General features: G+C 46.8%; 1 protein-coding gene across 14 annotated transcripts in view; it reads left to right on the forward strand.

The window, feature by feature from the left end:
- The window catches only part of STIM1 (stromal interaction molecule 1), a 104,229-nt gene that overhangs the window by 15,065 nt on the left and 72,317 nt on the right, over positions 1 to 16,847 (forward strand). For 2 of the 14 annotated variants that reach the window (XM_030042725.2, XM_030042726.2), the window contains exon 2: positions 375 to 931. The exons of the other annotated variants lie outside the window; for them this stretch is intronic. In XM_030042725.2, coding sequence (XP_029898585.1) covers positions 913 to 931 — 19 coding nt within the window. In that variant the 5' untranslated portion in view covers positions 375 to 912. The remainder of the gene's footprint in view (positions 1 to 374; positions 932 to 16,847) is intronic. 14 annotated transcript variants of the gene reach the window in all.

The following is a 16,847-nucleotide window of genomic DNA, read 5'->3' on the forward strand; positions in this document are numbered from 1 at the left end:
AGGATCGGGAAACTGCAGAAAAGTTGCCCAGTTTGAAGCAGTGGAGGAAAGCTCACGGCACCTTTTCCCCTTTATGCTGATGCTGGAGGTAATATTTTCTGCCTGAAAAGTTAAGAGGCTAGAGCATCTCTTCTCCTAGTACTAAAAAAGATTCAGAGGAGTCCCGACTTGTATTCCTGAAACACCTATGTATTTGTGTTAGGATTTGGCAGAGAATTTTACTGGTAGCCAAAGTTACGCCTTTTGTAAACAGAATTCTTTAACTTGAACGTAGCTGATGCTGAATAATGAATCAGCGTAACCCTGATCCAGTACAGCAGAACAAAAATAACCCAGAATTTTAAGCACTGATAGATTTTTTTTTTTTTTTTCAGTCTAATGTACCCGTGTTACTGCTCAGATCCTGGCGCTGCCGTTCCTCTGGTCCCCACAGAGACAGTGTCTCTCCGGGAGAGCTGCAAGGAATTACCACTCACTGATGATAACTTTAAAAAAATCAGATATAGGGTAAATGTATAGTTCTTTGTAGGTCATTGTAAAGCGAGCAGTCTTTTTCCAGAGCTCCTATCATCAAATACAACCGCTTAATAAAAAAAAACCTGTATTTTCATCAGACAGCCAAAGGGAACAGCAGCCTTGGCCCGCTGAGAGTAGGACGTCGCCCCATCAAAGTCTCTTTCAGGCTGGAGGCTGCACAGAGGGAGTGCAGCCAAGCTGAAGATGCTCCTTCTCCCTCAACGTGTTCCTGTGTAACGAGGCAAATGGGTTGTGTGTGCAATGCAGTGGCCTGAAGATGAGCACTACAACTCTTTTCCGCTTCTGTGGATGCCATAATAGCTGGTAAAGAGCCCAGAGAGTAAAAGCTGCTAAAACTGTGATAGTTTGGCTTTGCTGGTGCTTCTCAGATGCATAATGATCTGCTGCCTTCAAGGTATGGCTCTAGAAGATGAAAGGGACTTAGAAGAGATTTATCAGTAGCCTAATGATTGCTAAACTTAGTCACTTGTTTCCTGGCTCAGGGTGTGTGGAAATGCTGTAGAGGTGATAGTTCTGATCTTGGGAAATAAATATTGCCAGCACATCCAGTGGCAATGGTCCTGTGCTTGTACTGGTCAAAAGGCTTTGACAGGACAGAGTTTATAGGGAGAAACACAATACATCTTTTTTTTTTTTCTTTTTTTCTTTACAGATCACCTGATGTAGCCTGAAAAAATAAGGCAAACTTTTTCAGCACAAATGCTTTTTTTCCCCCAGTGAAGTTGCCAAAAATTTGGCAAATTGAGCTTCCCCATTACAGCACCAGCCTGGTCAGCCCCGTGGCCGGGTAAGCTGGGGAGTGGGAACAGCTGGGATGGGTTGGAGGGACTCTGCTCTCATTCAAACAGAAATACTGGCTGATGAGGGGCAGTTTTCCCCAGAGGCAAATGGGTGTCTGCTCAGGTGCCCGCCTCTGTTATTAATGTCTTGCGGCAAACTTCGGAACGCAAACAAGGGCCATGAGCCTCCCCTCGGTGGGCACCCACCATCAGCGTGTGTGTGGGGTTTGCCGACCACTTGAGCTGTGGCGAAACTAAAGAAGTATGCTCAGAGGTTTTTCGGAACTGTGGCTGTGCTGAGCAAAGCCAGCTGCTGTAGCAGGGGCCCCGCAGCCTGGCGTTAATCAAAGTTGGGGTTAAGATTTCATGCACTTCTTTTCTTTTTAAATGCTGCCTGGAGCACAGACACTGATGAGGCTGAAATCTTTGTTTTAATAGGACCAGAAGCCAGTTTTGCTGCAGCTCTCCCATAACTCTCTAAACAGAGTGGGTACGTTTTCCACTGAATAGTCCAGCCCCATATCCATAAAATCTTCATTCTTTATGGATGACAGCAGAGCAGTCACTCGCACTGTTGGCCATGTCATTGTAATTACCTTCTTTGTGTCTCTTTCAAGAAGAGACCAGATGCATGTTTCTGTTAGGATGTTACTATTTTTAAGCTGTCTTTGACAATAATATTGTTCTTTTAGTCTCTTCATGTTTGTGCAGTAATCACAATGTTTTTATTTTTAATTTGGATACTGAAAGCTACTGTCTTTCTTGAGTTTGGTGGTTTATGTCATGCAGAAAGTCATGGTCCCTCCTGTATGTGTTTTGGAATAATAATTTTTTAAAGTAAGTCACGACTGTTTTTTCTAATTTAGAAGTACATAGCTTAAATAGCCTCTTCTATCAGTGGAAGCTGTAGTAGTCTATAATTAACTTAAACATAAATTAAGTGTTCTGTTTCTGAATGCAGTTAATGGACACTGAAGGTGATTACTCATGTTGGTCATAAACTGTTATAAGCTGCTGTTTGATTCAACTTGAAATTTATGTTCTGATGTCTGTCTTTTCAACACTTGAAGTGCTTTGCCTTAGGGGCTTTAAAGTTCAAAGCAATCTCCTTGATAAGAATATTGTTATTCTAAGGAGACTGTTCTAATAAATGATATTCCCATTAAAGCGTAGCCAGCCCCCGGTACATATTGCGGCTGCTGCTGGCATGGCCGGGAAGACGCAGAGCATGGGCACTGGTGAGGAGCAGGGTCACCCTGCCAAGAGCATCTTGCCGTGGCAGCGAGCCGGCCTTGATGACCGCGTATGTCTCTTCCATTTCTAATTTCTGATTCAGTGGCCTGCCCGCTGTAAGCTGCGCTGCAGGCACCCACACATGTGGGAAGGTATGTGAGGGGGAGGGAAAATAATTTCTGTAATCCCAAACTAAATATAAAGTTCTGCTGGGAATCATTCCTTAACCAGAGGCTGGTTAGTGCTTAGCGATGCAAGGGTCTTGTACCTTTGTACCTGAATTGTAAACCCTTCTGCGTGGAGGATTTATGGAGTGCCGAAGAACAACTCCACTTAATTTATTTTTTTGCCCTCCTTGTGCTGCTCTGCACGCCCAAGCACCTGCTGTGCCGTGGAAGCACGCCCGGGCTGCTTGCTTCAGGGACCAAAGCTCGGGCATTTCTCACATCAGACTCTCCTGTTCCCTTCCCAAATCGTACGTGATGTATCCTTCTCATTGAAACTCTGTGGGGCGCGTTTCTTACCTAATAAATAGTTATGGAAAAGATACTGTTTGTTCAGCTGAAATAATGACGAATGGGGTCAAACCCAACTCCGGTCTTCTGGCTTTGTGCCTGGGGTGGCTTTGAATGGCGCTTTCCATCCTTGGCACTTAGAAGTAACGAAGAGAGATTGATCACATAGTTTCTGTTCTGAAAGCTAGCTGGGAGTTCAGGAGCTAGTAAGTAAATTAACCATTGTGCAGGTTTAAATAGCACATCTAACACCTATCGTACCACACGTGTGTGTTAAGTGTTCACTTTGCCAAGGTGCAGTAAAATGTATACATGCATGTATTGCAAAGCTGTAACAGGGATAAAACGTATTAGTAATGCTCAGCCTTTTGGGAAGGTGAAAAGAGGATTTCTCCACAATACACAGCGTTTACTCTGATGGTCTGTGTTACCTGTGAGCTGTAAGACTTGTGGAGAAAACAAAAGGTAAAGATAAATAATGATTGCTGCGTGGGGTTGTGGGATTTGAGTTGCCTAACCCCTGAAGGCTGGAGATGGTCTGAGTCTGAGGTGGTGGTGGGACGCTCTCTGTCCTGGGGGGGTTCAAGCCAACTTCATGAAATGCCCTGGCTACAGTCTTTGACTAAGGCATCTCTTGCTTCCTCTGGCATTTCCTTAATTCATGCATCTTCTCCAAATTACTGCCGGTGCTCTGTGGTCAAATGCAGCAGTAATGGCTTTTGGGCTGTGCTGCGCAGTGTAAGCCAAATGGAGCCTTGGTCTGGATTAAAAGCCCCCGAGCGCTGCGTTAATGTGCTGCCCTGTGGCTGTTGGGCTGTTGCAGTCTGACGCCCCAGCTGACTGAAAATAGCCTCTCTCTTCTGCTTTAATTTAACTTAAAACTGCATCCTATCCGCACATCTCTGCAGGAGCATCGCTGCACTTTGGACAACAGCATGTTGTAAAACCTGTGACGTTGCCTTTCCAGTCTGCTTAGTGGGAAGCAACAGTGCAGACAGCAGCTAAATCATGGCTTAAAAATGATGGGGAAAAAGGTGAGCTGCCGTACTGTGGGTGAACCCTAATATCTGGTCAAATGTACAAGGATGGGTCATATTTTCAGCAGCTTCTACACTGCCAGGTTGCAGTGAAAACATACGTGCAGGGTAGGGTTTGGGTAGTCTCAGGGAGGATTAAACAATGTAATTTAACAAAGTCAGTGGAACAACAGCTGTGTTAACAGAGCTGTGCTAAGGAAGAATTCGGCATTTTCTGGTCTCTTCCTTGTGTTTTTTACTTACACAACAATGTTGCTTTAAAATGCTGAACATTAACATGGATTGCATCATGCTGAAACTCTTCCCTGTGTGTAGATGAGGACCACATTGTCCAATGAGTTGTCAGCTTGCCTTTTAAAGCCATTTTATTACTGCGGATAGCCTTGAAGATTTTTGAAAGACCGTCTTGGGGGAAGGAGCAGAAGTGGTTTGTGATCATGCTGCTGTTCTGGAAAGTGCTAATGGCCATGCTGTCCTCTGATCTGCAGGCAAGCCAGGCTTGGGAGCTTGCCCCTTGGAGTTTCAGTAGCATTTTTTCAAGCTAAGGGCGAGGTTTCAAAAGATGCTGAGCTGACTGAATAACAGCTTGCCGTTGCTGAAAAGCATTTCCTCCTTCCCTCCTGGTTTTGGCAGCGCCTGCTTCCATACCCCTGGCAGTTTGGTGCTCTGCAGAAGCAGTCGGTGTTGCATGGCCCCGGGGCCAGGGCAGGTCTCGTCGTGGTGGTGGTGGTGGTGGTCTGTGAGCCGGCTGCTGGTGTAACGCTGACGAGGTTTGCCTGGAACAGTCAGCTGAGGTCTGTGTGCTTGGTGTGGATGCTCGATCGGGGAAGCCAGCCAGCCTCGCAGTCCTCTGGTTTTATAACTTAGAGGTGGTGGCAGCGGCAGCAGTGCAGGCATCTCGTGGGTTGTGTGTCGCCTTCTGCTGCCCCAGGCAGAGTGCAGTCAGCACTGCTGGGACCCCTCTGGAATGAGGAGCCTCATAGTTTCGGCGCTCTTCTTAGTCAGCATCCTATTCTATGAAGTTCCTCTTTCACTGGTCACCTACAGAAAAAAGTCACTTTATTAAATGTATTATTTGTCAAAGTGCTTTGCAGGTGTGAACCTCCCCACTCTGTCCTTCAAAGCAGCATTTCCATTTTCCAACATAGCAAAACAGGGCATAAAATATCCAATTTAACCCATGTTCCTCAATGAGTCATTTCAAGACTTTTTTTTTTTTCCCTTGAACTGGGATGGCTTTTTTTTTTTTTTTTTTTTTCTTTCAGTAACAACCTTTATTAGTGAGGTGGCATCAGCTCAGCTTCCAGCTGGGCAGGCCAGATTTACTGACAGTGTAGTGGCCATGCTCAGCAGCATTGTGCCAACACATGCTTTCCTGCACCTATGCAGCAGTACTGCTCAACATGGGGGTTTAATTTTTTATTTTGCCTTTTTATTCAAAGATGGCAGCTCTTACTTTGGGGCAGAAGAATTATAATTTAGGAATGCCTGCCTTGTAACAGCATGCTTAGGATTGTTGCTGTTTGCAGGTCACATCTGAGAAATGCTTTTCTCCTGGATCTACTTGCAGCAGGCTGTGTCAGGGCTACTTGCTTGTCGTCATCGCTGTGTGTATTTTCATAATCCATGACTGGGTTTTTAAGGAGGGAGGGTACACCCAGGGACAGGGAAGCATGGCTCTGCCTCCTCCCAAGCTGTCTGTTTTTCCTGCCAGTCACCAGTGCAGTGTTTTCCAGCGGTGGATCGCTGTCGGTAGGAGGCCAGGCTGGCAGTCGGCTTCCTCCCTCCCTGCGTTGCTTCCTCTGGGCGAGTGCCGTTTGAGTTTATGGGGAAGCTGGCCTCGGAGCTGACGTAACCCGAAGTGCTCGCTCTTTGCTTGAGTAACACGTTTGGCTGACGGGGGGGGGGGGGGGGGGGGGGGGGGGAGTTGTTTCCCTGATGCAAATAATCTTTACCTACTAATAAAGAGATTTATTTTAATTTTTGCCACTGTTGCTCCTCCTAATTGCTGCTTTTTATGTTCTGCTGTGCCACATACTGAGCATTGTCACCTGGCAGTAACTAGTCACAGGGGAAGTGAAGTACGCAGGGGTTAGGTGGATCCTTTATAGTTACAATCAGTGGAAACAAATGCGCTGGGTTGTCCGGGAAGAGCCTTTCCCCTACCCTGCAGGGCTGCCATGGGGAGGTTGGGATCCTCCTCTCATGGGAGGGGAGCTTTGTGAATGCTCTCCTGCAGCTTTTCATGCAGAGTGGTGTAGCTTTCTTCTCCATTTACCTTTATCCCTTGCTCTTTTTGTTGCTGTTTTAACACGTTAACTGTGAAATCTGGTAGAATTGCATTGCTAAGAGCACTTCCTAGGTAGTGCCTGATGCCTCCAGGATCTTGTTCTTGTACCGGGGTTCCTGACTGTCACCATCGCGTGTGTAAAATTGAATGGGTCTGTGAGCACCAAGAGTAATGAAACTTGGGTTTTCTGCAGATTTGTGTTCTTTGTTCATGAGCTGCTTCCTCCTCTTCCTCCTGCTTTCCTCTCCCCACCCTCTTCCCCTTCCTACCCCATGCTGTCAGCTTTCTCCTCTACCATCTGCTGGGACCATGGGTAGCCTGTGGGTGCCTGCCGGCCTCAGGTCCCCCCTTCACTGGTGTCCTGATCCCCACGGAAAGTGTGAGAGAATTATGTACGAGACGTTTCTTTGGTTGAGTTTGGGGAAGTAGGAGGATAACAGGATGACCAGGAAGGGTTTTTTTTTCCTGAAGAAGTCAAGCTAACAGTTGCATACTATTCTTGAGGTCTAATAATTAATGTGTGTTTTTGCAGAATGGCATTTTCCTGCTAGGTCTGCCTGTGAGCACTGTGATGGTGGGCAGCATGTCGAGATAGCATGGCCTTGCTCTGTTGAAGAGTTGTGTTCTTAAATGGGAGGGAAAGACTTCGCTGCTTTCAGGAGAAAAAAAAAAAAAAAAAGTCTTGTAAATGAGAAAATGTTTAAACTACAGGAATGTGTTTCCAATGAGCTTGCTGGATGCAACAGTGCAGTTATCCCACATGGTGGTTTATTTGCAAGCAGCAGCTGATTCCTTCCCGCTATAGAAAAGGCACACAGAGGGGAGTGTATGCTATCTCTGAAAGGGCACTGTGAGCAAAGGCTGTTGTCACCGTGTTTTCTGCTCTCTAGAGTTTCTGTGAAAATTTAAATCATCAGTTCTCGGTGAGACACACAAGGGATAAATAAGGTTAAAATTGGGAGAAGCTGTCCTTATATGGCAGCATGGGAATGGTGCCGCTTTGCTTGAATTAATTATGCAGAAGCTTGTCTGTGAAGGGACTATAGGGAGTCCTCGATTCCTGGGCTGTTGCGAGAGGAGGAGGACAGGCAGTGCGTGCAAAAGGTCCTTCTGGCTTGTCCGCTCGTGAAGCTTTTCCTCCTGGGGCAATTTGCTCCTTCAGCTGTCCTCTGAGTCTGTGAAGACAAGATAGATGGGATTTTGGCTCAGGGGCAGGGGGGTTCTGGAAGGAAGAGCAGAAGAAAAAGACACCACTGAAAAAGCCCCTATAAAGCAATGGTTCTAGAAACTTTGCTTTGGTCCAGGTATTGAGTATTGGTGAGATGTAGCTGATCGAGACACTTGGGATGTAAGCCTGGCCTTTGGGTCAATTCTGTGCTAACCATCTTGTAAATGTATGAAGGTAATTTCAGAAACCCTCCACTCCCACACTACTCTTATTGGAAATCTCTTTAAATTCCTAAGGAAACTCCCCAAAGTAATGAATAGAAAATTCAATAAAATGTAATGGGAATATATTAGTGTGAACCGTCTCTGGCCAGAGGAGCTGTTTGGGTCTGAAGTGCTTCACCATTGAGTTGTCAAATCTTGGCAGAAATCAAGCTTTGAAAGAAAGGCTTGGTTGGAGCATTAGAGCTGCTGCCTGCAGATCTGCTTGGTAGCCTAACCAAGGAGAACCTAGATTAAAGGGTTTCGTCCTCCAATACAGTAGGTGGGCTCACCTTTTCCTACCCTTTCCTTTCTCTGCAGCAGGAAATGTAAGGCAGCAGTACTTTGGACTGGAAGCAATCTGTCAGCGGTACGGTATGTGTGCACCCGCTGTGGGCTGTGTGTGGTAAGGTTGAATCCAGCAAGGGGTTAGTTCATCTCTGAAGCAAATGCATTTTACTTAAAGTTGCTTTACATCTTCCTCAGCACCTTTAGTTTGTGGTACCTGCATGGGCAGGCACACTTGGCTTTTAGGAGAAATTCATGGCTATTTTCTCTTCCTGAAGTTGTTGTCTTTATGGCTTATGTGCATCCAGCTGTGCAGGAAAACTCTGCTTTACAGGCTGCTCAGGGTAGCTGGGAAAATGGGCATCCACTTGCAGGTGCATAAACCTAAGATGCTGCTTCTCTTATCTCTTTTCACATCCTGTTAAAAAAATAAGCGAGAGATAAGAGAGGAAGAATAGAAAGATAGTTTCTATGGAGTGGGTGATTTAACTACTTCCTTCCAGCATTATGAACGTGACTTACAACTCCTCTCTGCTAGAGTGGGAGATGCCCGGTCCCACTAACTGCACAAGCTGAATGAAATACTAATAAGCAAGAAACCAGTTCAGCCTTGAAGTGCAAGTCCTTTATAGAAAGTTCTTGCTAAAAAGGATGATCTTTTTCCTGTTAGAAGTGATTTTAATTTTGACAGGTTAGGATTAAATACTTTAAATCATAAAAGCAGGTCCCTAATTTATGCAATGGAAGGACAGAGAGAAGATGGAGTGAGACTCTTCTCAGGTTTGCAAGGATAGGGTGAGAGGCAATGAACACAAATCACAGCAGGGGAATTTCTGATTAGATATTAGGGATGCATTTTCATAACAAAGGTAGTCAGGCATTGAAACTGGGACTGAAAGAGGTGGTGGAACCTCCGGCCTTGGAGTTAGCAGAACTCAACTGGATGGGGCCATGAGCAAGCTCATCTAAGTTGGCCCTGCTTTGCTGGGGAGGTTGAAGCAGATAAACTCCAGAGGCCCCCTCTGCTGAAGTTGCTGTGGTTCACATGGCATATGTAATTGCTATAAATAGAGCAGATTTTTGCATGGTGTAATTACTGCTCATCTGGTTATGCCCATATCCTACCCTTGCTTACTGGTATGTTTCATTAGTTGCAGTGTCAGGGTGACCATTAGAAATGCTTGTCTGGATCATCTGGGAAGCTAAAGGGAGCACAGGAGCAAGAAGCTGTTTTCAAATCAGTGTTGCAGTTTGGCAGCACCTCTGGAGGCCATGCTCTCCAAACCCTGCTCACGGAGGGTCACCTGCAGCAGGTTGCCCTGCACCAAATAATTATGCCCCATCTTGTCTCAATGTCTCTTGATGCCTTTTAGTTGTGTATAAAGGACAAGAGCAGTAGGAGTTGTATGCATGAAGATACAAGGGAGTTAGACACCCTTCAGTATTCAAATAGTAAAATTATCCAAGTATTAGAAATACAAGTAGCTGCAATGCAAAAGCTGCTTTTTATGCCTAAGCTTGCTGCTGCTTGCAGCTGCTTTTCGTGGTTAGACTGATGTACGTCTACAAGGAAGCAAACACTTTCTCCTGTGAACCCAATTACAATGAATAAAAAGCCTCCAAATTTTACAGATAACTTTTTGAAGTAGTCTTAATATTAGTAATAAGGATCACATTTAAAAAAACCAAAACAAAACAAAAAACCCAAACAACCATCAACCAAACAAGAAAGCCAAAACACCACTATTCTAGCTAAAGCCAAAAATCATGGGGTAAGATGCATTTTCGACCTGATTTACTTATGTGTATATTTTTGTACTTCAGAGTCAGCCTATGTAATCAGTCAGGCTGCGTCACCATGGGGGTGACATAGTTCAGGAGACAACGATCAGCTCTGAAATAGTCTGTTTGGAGGAGAAGAAAATTGAGTTAGGAGCGTGAGTGATAGTGGAAAACGTTTACTTTGGAAGAAATCTGTGTTTGGAGCAGGCTGGCTGCAGGAGAGTGCGTGGTCCTCCGTGATGTGAGCTACCGCCTGTCCCAGCCCCTGCCTCGCAGTGTCCCTCAGATGCTCTTTACCGAATGTCCCACGGGACCTGAATCACTTAGCGCTTGGTTTGTAGTTGGTATTTTAAAAAAAAATGCATAAGCAAGGGTGCCTTCCGCAGCCCTTGGGAGCAGTGTCACAGCCGCTGCGGCCAGCCAGCCCCGTGCCAGCTCCCTCCTGCGCCTCCAAAGGTGCCGGTGAGTTGTGGGGCTCCTTGGGAAGCTGCGAACCTGGCGGGGGTCGTGCCAGGGAGCGGAGCCAGCTGCTGACCCCCTCCTGCTGTCTGAGTCTGTCTGTGGGGTGGTTGCACGGGCTGGTCTGCGTCGTGGCCGTGGTGGCAGCGAGGGCTGGGTAACACCTGCAGGAGACCCTCTCCAGGTACCCACGCTGCTTCCTTGCCTAGGGCCTGTTTGGTCACTGTAATTCTGCAAGTTCTTCTGTCGTGCTTTTATTTGACTTTTTGGAGGTAGCTGGAGTGGTGCTGACTTGTGTTTAGGTGGTTGCTGGTGATGGAAGTTCATTTCAGCTGAGCATAAAACAGAGTCCCGCCTCCATGCTGCGCAGAAGCCCAATGGCTCAGCTTCAAGCTGGTCTCCAAAGCATATTCTCTGCTTTGGGAGACACAACCACAGCGTTGACATGTTCCTTCATAGCCTGCAGAATACTTTAGACTTAAACTCACCTTAATTTCTTAGGTTCTTTGAAGTGTTGGATCTCCTTTGATCCTAGGGTTGGCCTCCAGAAGAAAGCTGCGATCAGGGTGGATGGAGCCAGAGTAGTTCTCAGCTTTGTTTCTGAGGCTCACGGGTGGACGGTGCTGTCCCCCCATCCCCCCCCATGCCTCTGGGATTACTCTGTGCCTTTGGGCAGCAGCACGGTTCAATCCAGGAAACGGCCGAATGCAAATGCTGTAGTCTGTGAGGGTCACTTCAAATCACAGGGAGTGTTGGAGGGCAGAGGTGTCCCTTGGAGGGACCTGGACAGGCAGGAGAAGTGGGCTGGCAAGAACTTTTGTTAAACCTGAAGTTTAACAAAAGCAAATGTAAAGTCTTGCATCTGGGGTAGAACAACCCTGCTCAACGGTATGGGCTGGGGGCTGACTCTCTGGGAGGCAGCTTTGCAGAAGAGGATCTGGGGATCCTGGTGAAGAAGTTGCCCCTGAACAGAGTGCGCTTGGTTGAGGGAGGCAGGAAGGTGTCCATCAGGTCCAAGGAGGAGGTCCTCCCCTTTATCAGGCAGTTGTGTTGCTGCACCTGGAGTACTGTGTCCACTTTGGGGCTCCCCAGTACAGAAGAGGTGTGGACGTGCTGGTGTGAGTCTAGCAGAGCCACCGCGGAGGCTGGGGGGCCGGGGTGGTTCAGCCTGGGGCAGAGGAGGGCACAGGGAGCCCTCACTGCTGTCTGCAGCCACCCCATCGCAGTGCCCAGAGATGGAGCCAGACCATTCCCAGAGGTGCTCGGTGCTGGTAGGAGAGCAGCACACACAGGCTGCAACACAGGGAACCCCCACCAGATGTAGGGGAAAAAGATTACTGTAAGAGTAGTCAAATACCGGAGGGGGCCCAGAGAGGTTGTGGGGTCTCCATCCTGAGCAACCTGATCTGATTTAGAGCTGCTTCAGGCAGTTGAACCTGGATGAGCTCCAGAGGTCCCCTCTGACCGATGTTATTCCATGATCATGATTTTGTGATTTCTGTAATTTTAATTGACATCTTTATTGTATAATGCATTGCTTTGAGGGTAACTTTCACTAGCCTTGAGTTAAATACTGTTCTGTTCTGGTCTTGCCTGAATAATAAAATTAGAAATATGTTTGTATTAGGTGTTCGGCATTTATCAATAAATACTTTCTGAGAGCAAGAGGGGAGTTATATATTTCTCTGCCACCTTCTGAAAGCTACCACAATTTTTGCTTTGGTTTGCAACGTGAAATTATGTATCTTGAACTTTTCTTTTTGCAGTGTGTATCACGTACCAGAGTGCCAAGAGCTGAGGACTGGAAATCCTTGGCTTTGGGCAAGCACTGCTGCAGTAACGGCTTGCTTGGGTCAAAGACGATGAGATGGAATGGTAGAAAGACTGTGGGTTTTTTCTTTGATTTCTTCTTAGCTTTCTTTGGCGTCTCAAATCTTTCAGGCAAGAATGACTCACTCATCCATTATGTGGTTTCCTGACTTTTAGCAATTTTTCTTTCACTTAAAAAATAATAATTATTAGTTTTGCATCACCGTGCACAGCAGCCAGCATTCAAAGCAGCGTACCGTGGGCTGTGGCTGACTGGAGTGGCTGACTCATGTCTGTTACAGGTTTTCAGATTGACGTTGATTTCTTGCCACCCCTCACTGAGTTTCTGTCTTCCAGAATATCTGTAAGGCTGGTTTTGGCCATGTAATGATCCTCCTGTCTCTTTCCAGAGCAGGAGTGTTGATCCTGGGTCCTGGAGAACAGGAGCAGGTGCTGCAGGGTTAGCCAGCCCCCTCGATTCCCTCTGGTGCAGGGACCGCGGTCCTTCTGCACAGCCCTCCAGCTGCACCCCACTGCGCCTAGGCACTGCATTTTAATGGTAGGCACAGTAGGTTTCTGTGTATTGTTCCCCAAAACATCACCTTACATGAACGGAAGGTGCTACAAAATGAGGTACATGTCGAGGGTTAACTCCTGGATTCTGCTGCAGCTGGTGGTGGTTTTCCAGCTTGCAGAACCCAGCTCAGATTCCTGGCTTTGCTCATGAAGGTGTGGAGTGACCTGCAGCTGCCTCTGACCCCACCGGGCACTGATGCCTCCTGGCATTGCAAAGCAAGTTTCCTTAACCTCTGAAAGCACTGTTGTTCACGGCGTACGATCAGGCATTTGAGAGATATGTATCTTAGAAGGAATATTTATCACTAAAATATTTAATGTACTTTAAACAGTACTGGGCACAGCAAGGTTGTGTGCGGGTGTGGAGCGCTGCCTGGCTCAGCGACGTGCTTCTGTGAGCCGCAGGGAAGCCGGTGACCTCCCACTTGATGCCAGCACAGGACTGCTCCGCTGGAGGCTTTTCAGCTGGGAGTAAAAAAAGGTTTCTAGACTTGCAGGCTGTATTTCTGAAATAATTCCTGGTTGTGATAGAGTGCTTGGGATCTGTGCAGCTCAAGGGTGCCGCGGGTCCCAGTGGGTGCTGAGGGTGGGTTCCAGAGGAGGGGTGGTGGTGGAGTGGTGCGCAGCCGCTCCCCTGCCCAGCCTGGGGTGCGAGTGTTGGTCCAGCACCCTGTCAACCCAGCCCCTCCACAGCTGGTGGGATGTCAGCATCCTTCCTGCTCCTCCCCACTGGGCTTGTATTCCAGCGCAGTGCAGTCACGGGCCAGTTCCAAGGAAGCCAGGGACAAGCGTCACTTGTCAAGCTCGGGATGCATCAGCAGATGGCCATGGGCTTTTTCCCCCATCGTTCCTTTCCCACTGTGATTTCGAGAGGAGAGCTGTTGTTCTGGCAGTGCCTGGTGCTCAGCAGCTGAGAGCATCCAGCGTGGTGGGTTGTGGTCCCAGGTCCTGGTGTGGCTTCGTCTGTGCTACCGGAGATGGGGAGGTGGTTGGATCTGGCATGGAAAAGGGCTGGAGCTCCCTGGTCTGGGGAAGGGGGTGGGGGCATGATGGGCAAGGGAAAAGCTCAGTTTGGTCTCTGGGTGTGTGGCCAACACTGCGGTTTGGAGAATGACTTGAGAAAAGTGGCTATTTCAGAGCACTGGTGGAGAACTGCTCTTGAGAAATCCAAGGAAATTGCTCCTGCCTTCATGTGCCCTATACAGCTCTGTAGTAGGGAAATGGAGAAATACTGCAGTGCAAAAAAGTAAAGGAGCAATAAATGTCTTACACGTTCTATGAATTACGTTTACAAATATACCTATAATTCTAAAAATATTTTAGGAATTATTTTTTTTTGTGTGTATATACTGGAATGCATATCTTGAGCTGGATCTGTACAAGACAAATCTGTGCAGTGATGTCTTGGGGTTTTGTTCTTGCATTGGCTTTGGAGATGTGGAAGTTACCAAGCACTGTAAATCAGAAATTGTGTTCAAAGACATGGGGAGAATGTAACCAATAGTCAGAAAAATGCTTGCGAGTCTGAAAAACCATCATATATTCATGCCATAAAGCAGAAGCTAGACAAAACCCCCAAACTGTGTCTGGTAATATTTTTTTCTTTCATAATTTGCAATTCTCGGAGAAAACATCTGATCGGTTCCTCGATTAAATCCGCTTTCTGTGCAGTGATCGGGAAGCCCTGCTCTCTGCATGGGTGCTGACCCCAGAAGCTGTTTTTGCAAGGCCAGAGGGTGAAGCACGTGGAGCAGGACCGCAGGAGCTGGGAGCAAGCTTGTCCGACCGAGGTGATGAACGGGATGGAAAGTTAAGAGCTGGCTCGTCCATGTGCGAGCATTTGAGATCCTTCCCAGTGGAGAGGTTTATTACTCACTTGGCAGGGGGCTCGGCTGAGAGAGTTTGGGTTGCGCAAGGGGTGCGAATGGGGGAGAGCTTTCAGAGAGGGACAGTCCCAGTGAATACATGGGAAGTGATGCTTCCCAGTGAGGGCTTGTGCCTGAAATTCCCAGTTCCCGACTTGGAGCAGGCGCAGGCAGTGCCTCTCCGTGAGCATCGCCCTGCAGCACAGACCTCTCGTGCAGCTGCTGCCCTTCGCTGGCACGGCCCCTTGCTCTCGTCTCGGTGAAGTGCCCACAGCGAGTCTGGGGAGCCAGGCAAGCTTTCCTTCCTCGGAGGATTCATTCTTAAGCGAATAATTGTTTGCGCTTTGTATCTCTTCAGGATTATGGGTAGAGGTTGCTTGCGGAAACTGTCACATCATTGGAGCATAAGAAAAATTGCTGCTGTTCTTACTTTGATGAACTGCAGATGCATATAGCCAAGGGTGGAGGAAGGAGAGGTTTTTATTTAGCCAGTGACTAGTGTTTTCTGGTGTTGGTATTTGCAATGCCAGTAGGTATCAGATCTGTCTATCAACAGTTAGCTGAATTGTTGCAGTTTTCAAATTACCCACAATATCAACAGTTTTAAATTAATTAGTGAAACTTTACCTGTCTCCAGTGAACTTGCTTCTGAAGAACATCGGCTGTGAGGGGACAGTCGTATTGAGTGAAGAACGTCCTTAAAGTCAAATCTGGGTGGTCTTCGCTGTTTGGTACAGTTTTAGTTATTCAATTTTGTTCAGCACAAAAGAGAAGGAATGTGTAAGCAGTTTGATTACTTAGTTTATTATTATGAAGTAACCCAATCACTAGTTATTTAAGCTCATTAGAACTTTTTCCTGCCTGTGGGATATTTTGGCTTTTGCTGCTCATCTTGCAGAAGGACTTGACATGGTATTTTCTAGTTGACTCTAGGCAAAAACTGCTTTGCCTTACAGGGTGGTACTAAAACAACTTTTGCTATCTTATTTAGACAGCCCAACAGAAATATTACGCAGTCCTTGGGCCTGAAGAAAGCAAACAAAAATATCTCAGGAAGGAAATACATGAAATTGGCACTTTGAGGCCAGGGCACCCAAGCAAGGATGCTGAGATCTGGCCTGGAGAGGTTTGAGAGTAATGGGGAGGGCAGAATCATACCCAAATACTCTGGTGGTGGTGAGGGCAGGAGATGGGATGATTTCTTATAAAGAGAGTAGGCTGTGTGTTGAGGCAGCACAGGCAGAAAGAGGTGTGGGGACTGTTAGGACAGGCAGATATAGGCCCAGGGTGTGGGATGGGGTTGGTGGTGGGTGCTCCCCACCCCAACAGCAGGAAATAAATTTGTTTTGTTGGGGGTGTGGGGGTGTTTTTTAATGGGCTGGAAAGAGCAAAGCATTTGAAGAGGAAGAGTGGGACAGCAAAGGTTTGTGGTGGAGGGGATTGGGTGGAAGCAAGGGTTAAAAACAGCTTTGCTGCTGGTTGCAGGAAAGAGTGAGGATGTTTGAAAGAAATAGGATGAAGCTTTGCTGGTACTAAATCAAGTAAATTGTTGCATGGAGAAGGCTAATTGCAATCAGTGATGAGGGAATTAATTTTAGTAAATAAATGCTGAGCTTCTGCCAAGGAGAGAAACCTATTTGTGGAAGAAATTTTGATTTTTTAATTGAATAAGAGCTAGCGGCTGTACAACAGTGTCATTTTGCTGCTTAATTCCTTCCTGTACCTGTCTTAAGCTGATGGTGGTGACCTGAAACAGAGAGTGTCTGTAGTGCCAGGAGTCTTGATGGATCACTGAGGGCTTTCTCCAGCATCTGATTCACCTTGCACAGCTTTGTCATGTTGATCCTGGGAGATCAGGGGATTTTCCGGGAATGGATAGCTGCCATCAGAATAAGGGAGATGGATTTGGCCCCATGAATTCTGCACGGCCTTTTTCTCTGGATGCTGTTATTAGATGGTTTGTGAACATCTTTAGTTGGACCTTCCAGTAGAGGCACCCAAAGGCATTGTTACTTTTCTTTAAAAGTCCATCAGAGATCAAATGGTCTAATCGCTGGTTGTATTTACATTTTTTTCTAGACTGTTTAATGTGGGTTAGATACAGGGGCTTTTTTGCATCATGCAAGCTGTTTCATTACAGGAAAAAAAAAATCTTTGAACTCCTGCTAATATGTACTTAATAGTTGAAGGTTTTCAAGTAAGACTTGCGGGTTGGGTTACTTGTGCTCGGGTGAGGAACCAGGGATCTG

The sequence above is a fragment of the Aquila chrysaetos genome, chromosome 19 (genome assembly GCF_900496995.4).
Source record: "Aquila chrysaetos chrysaetos chromosome 19, bAquChr1.4, whole genome shotgun sequence".
NCBI lineage: Eukaryota > Metazoa > Chordata > Aves > Accipitriformes > Accipitridae > Aquila > Aquila chrysaetos.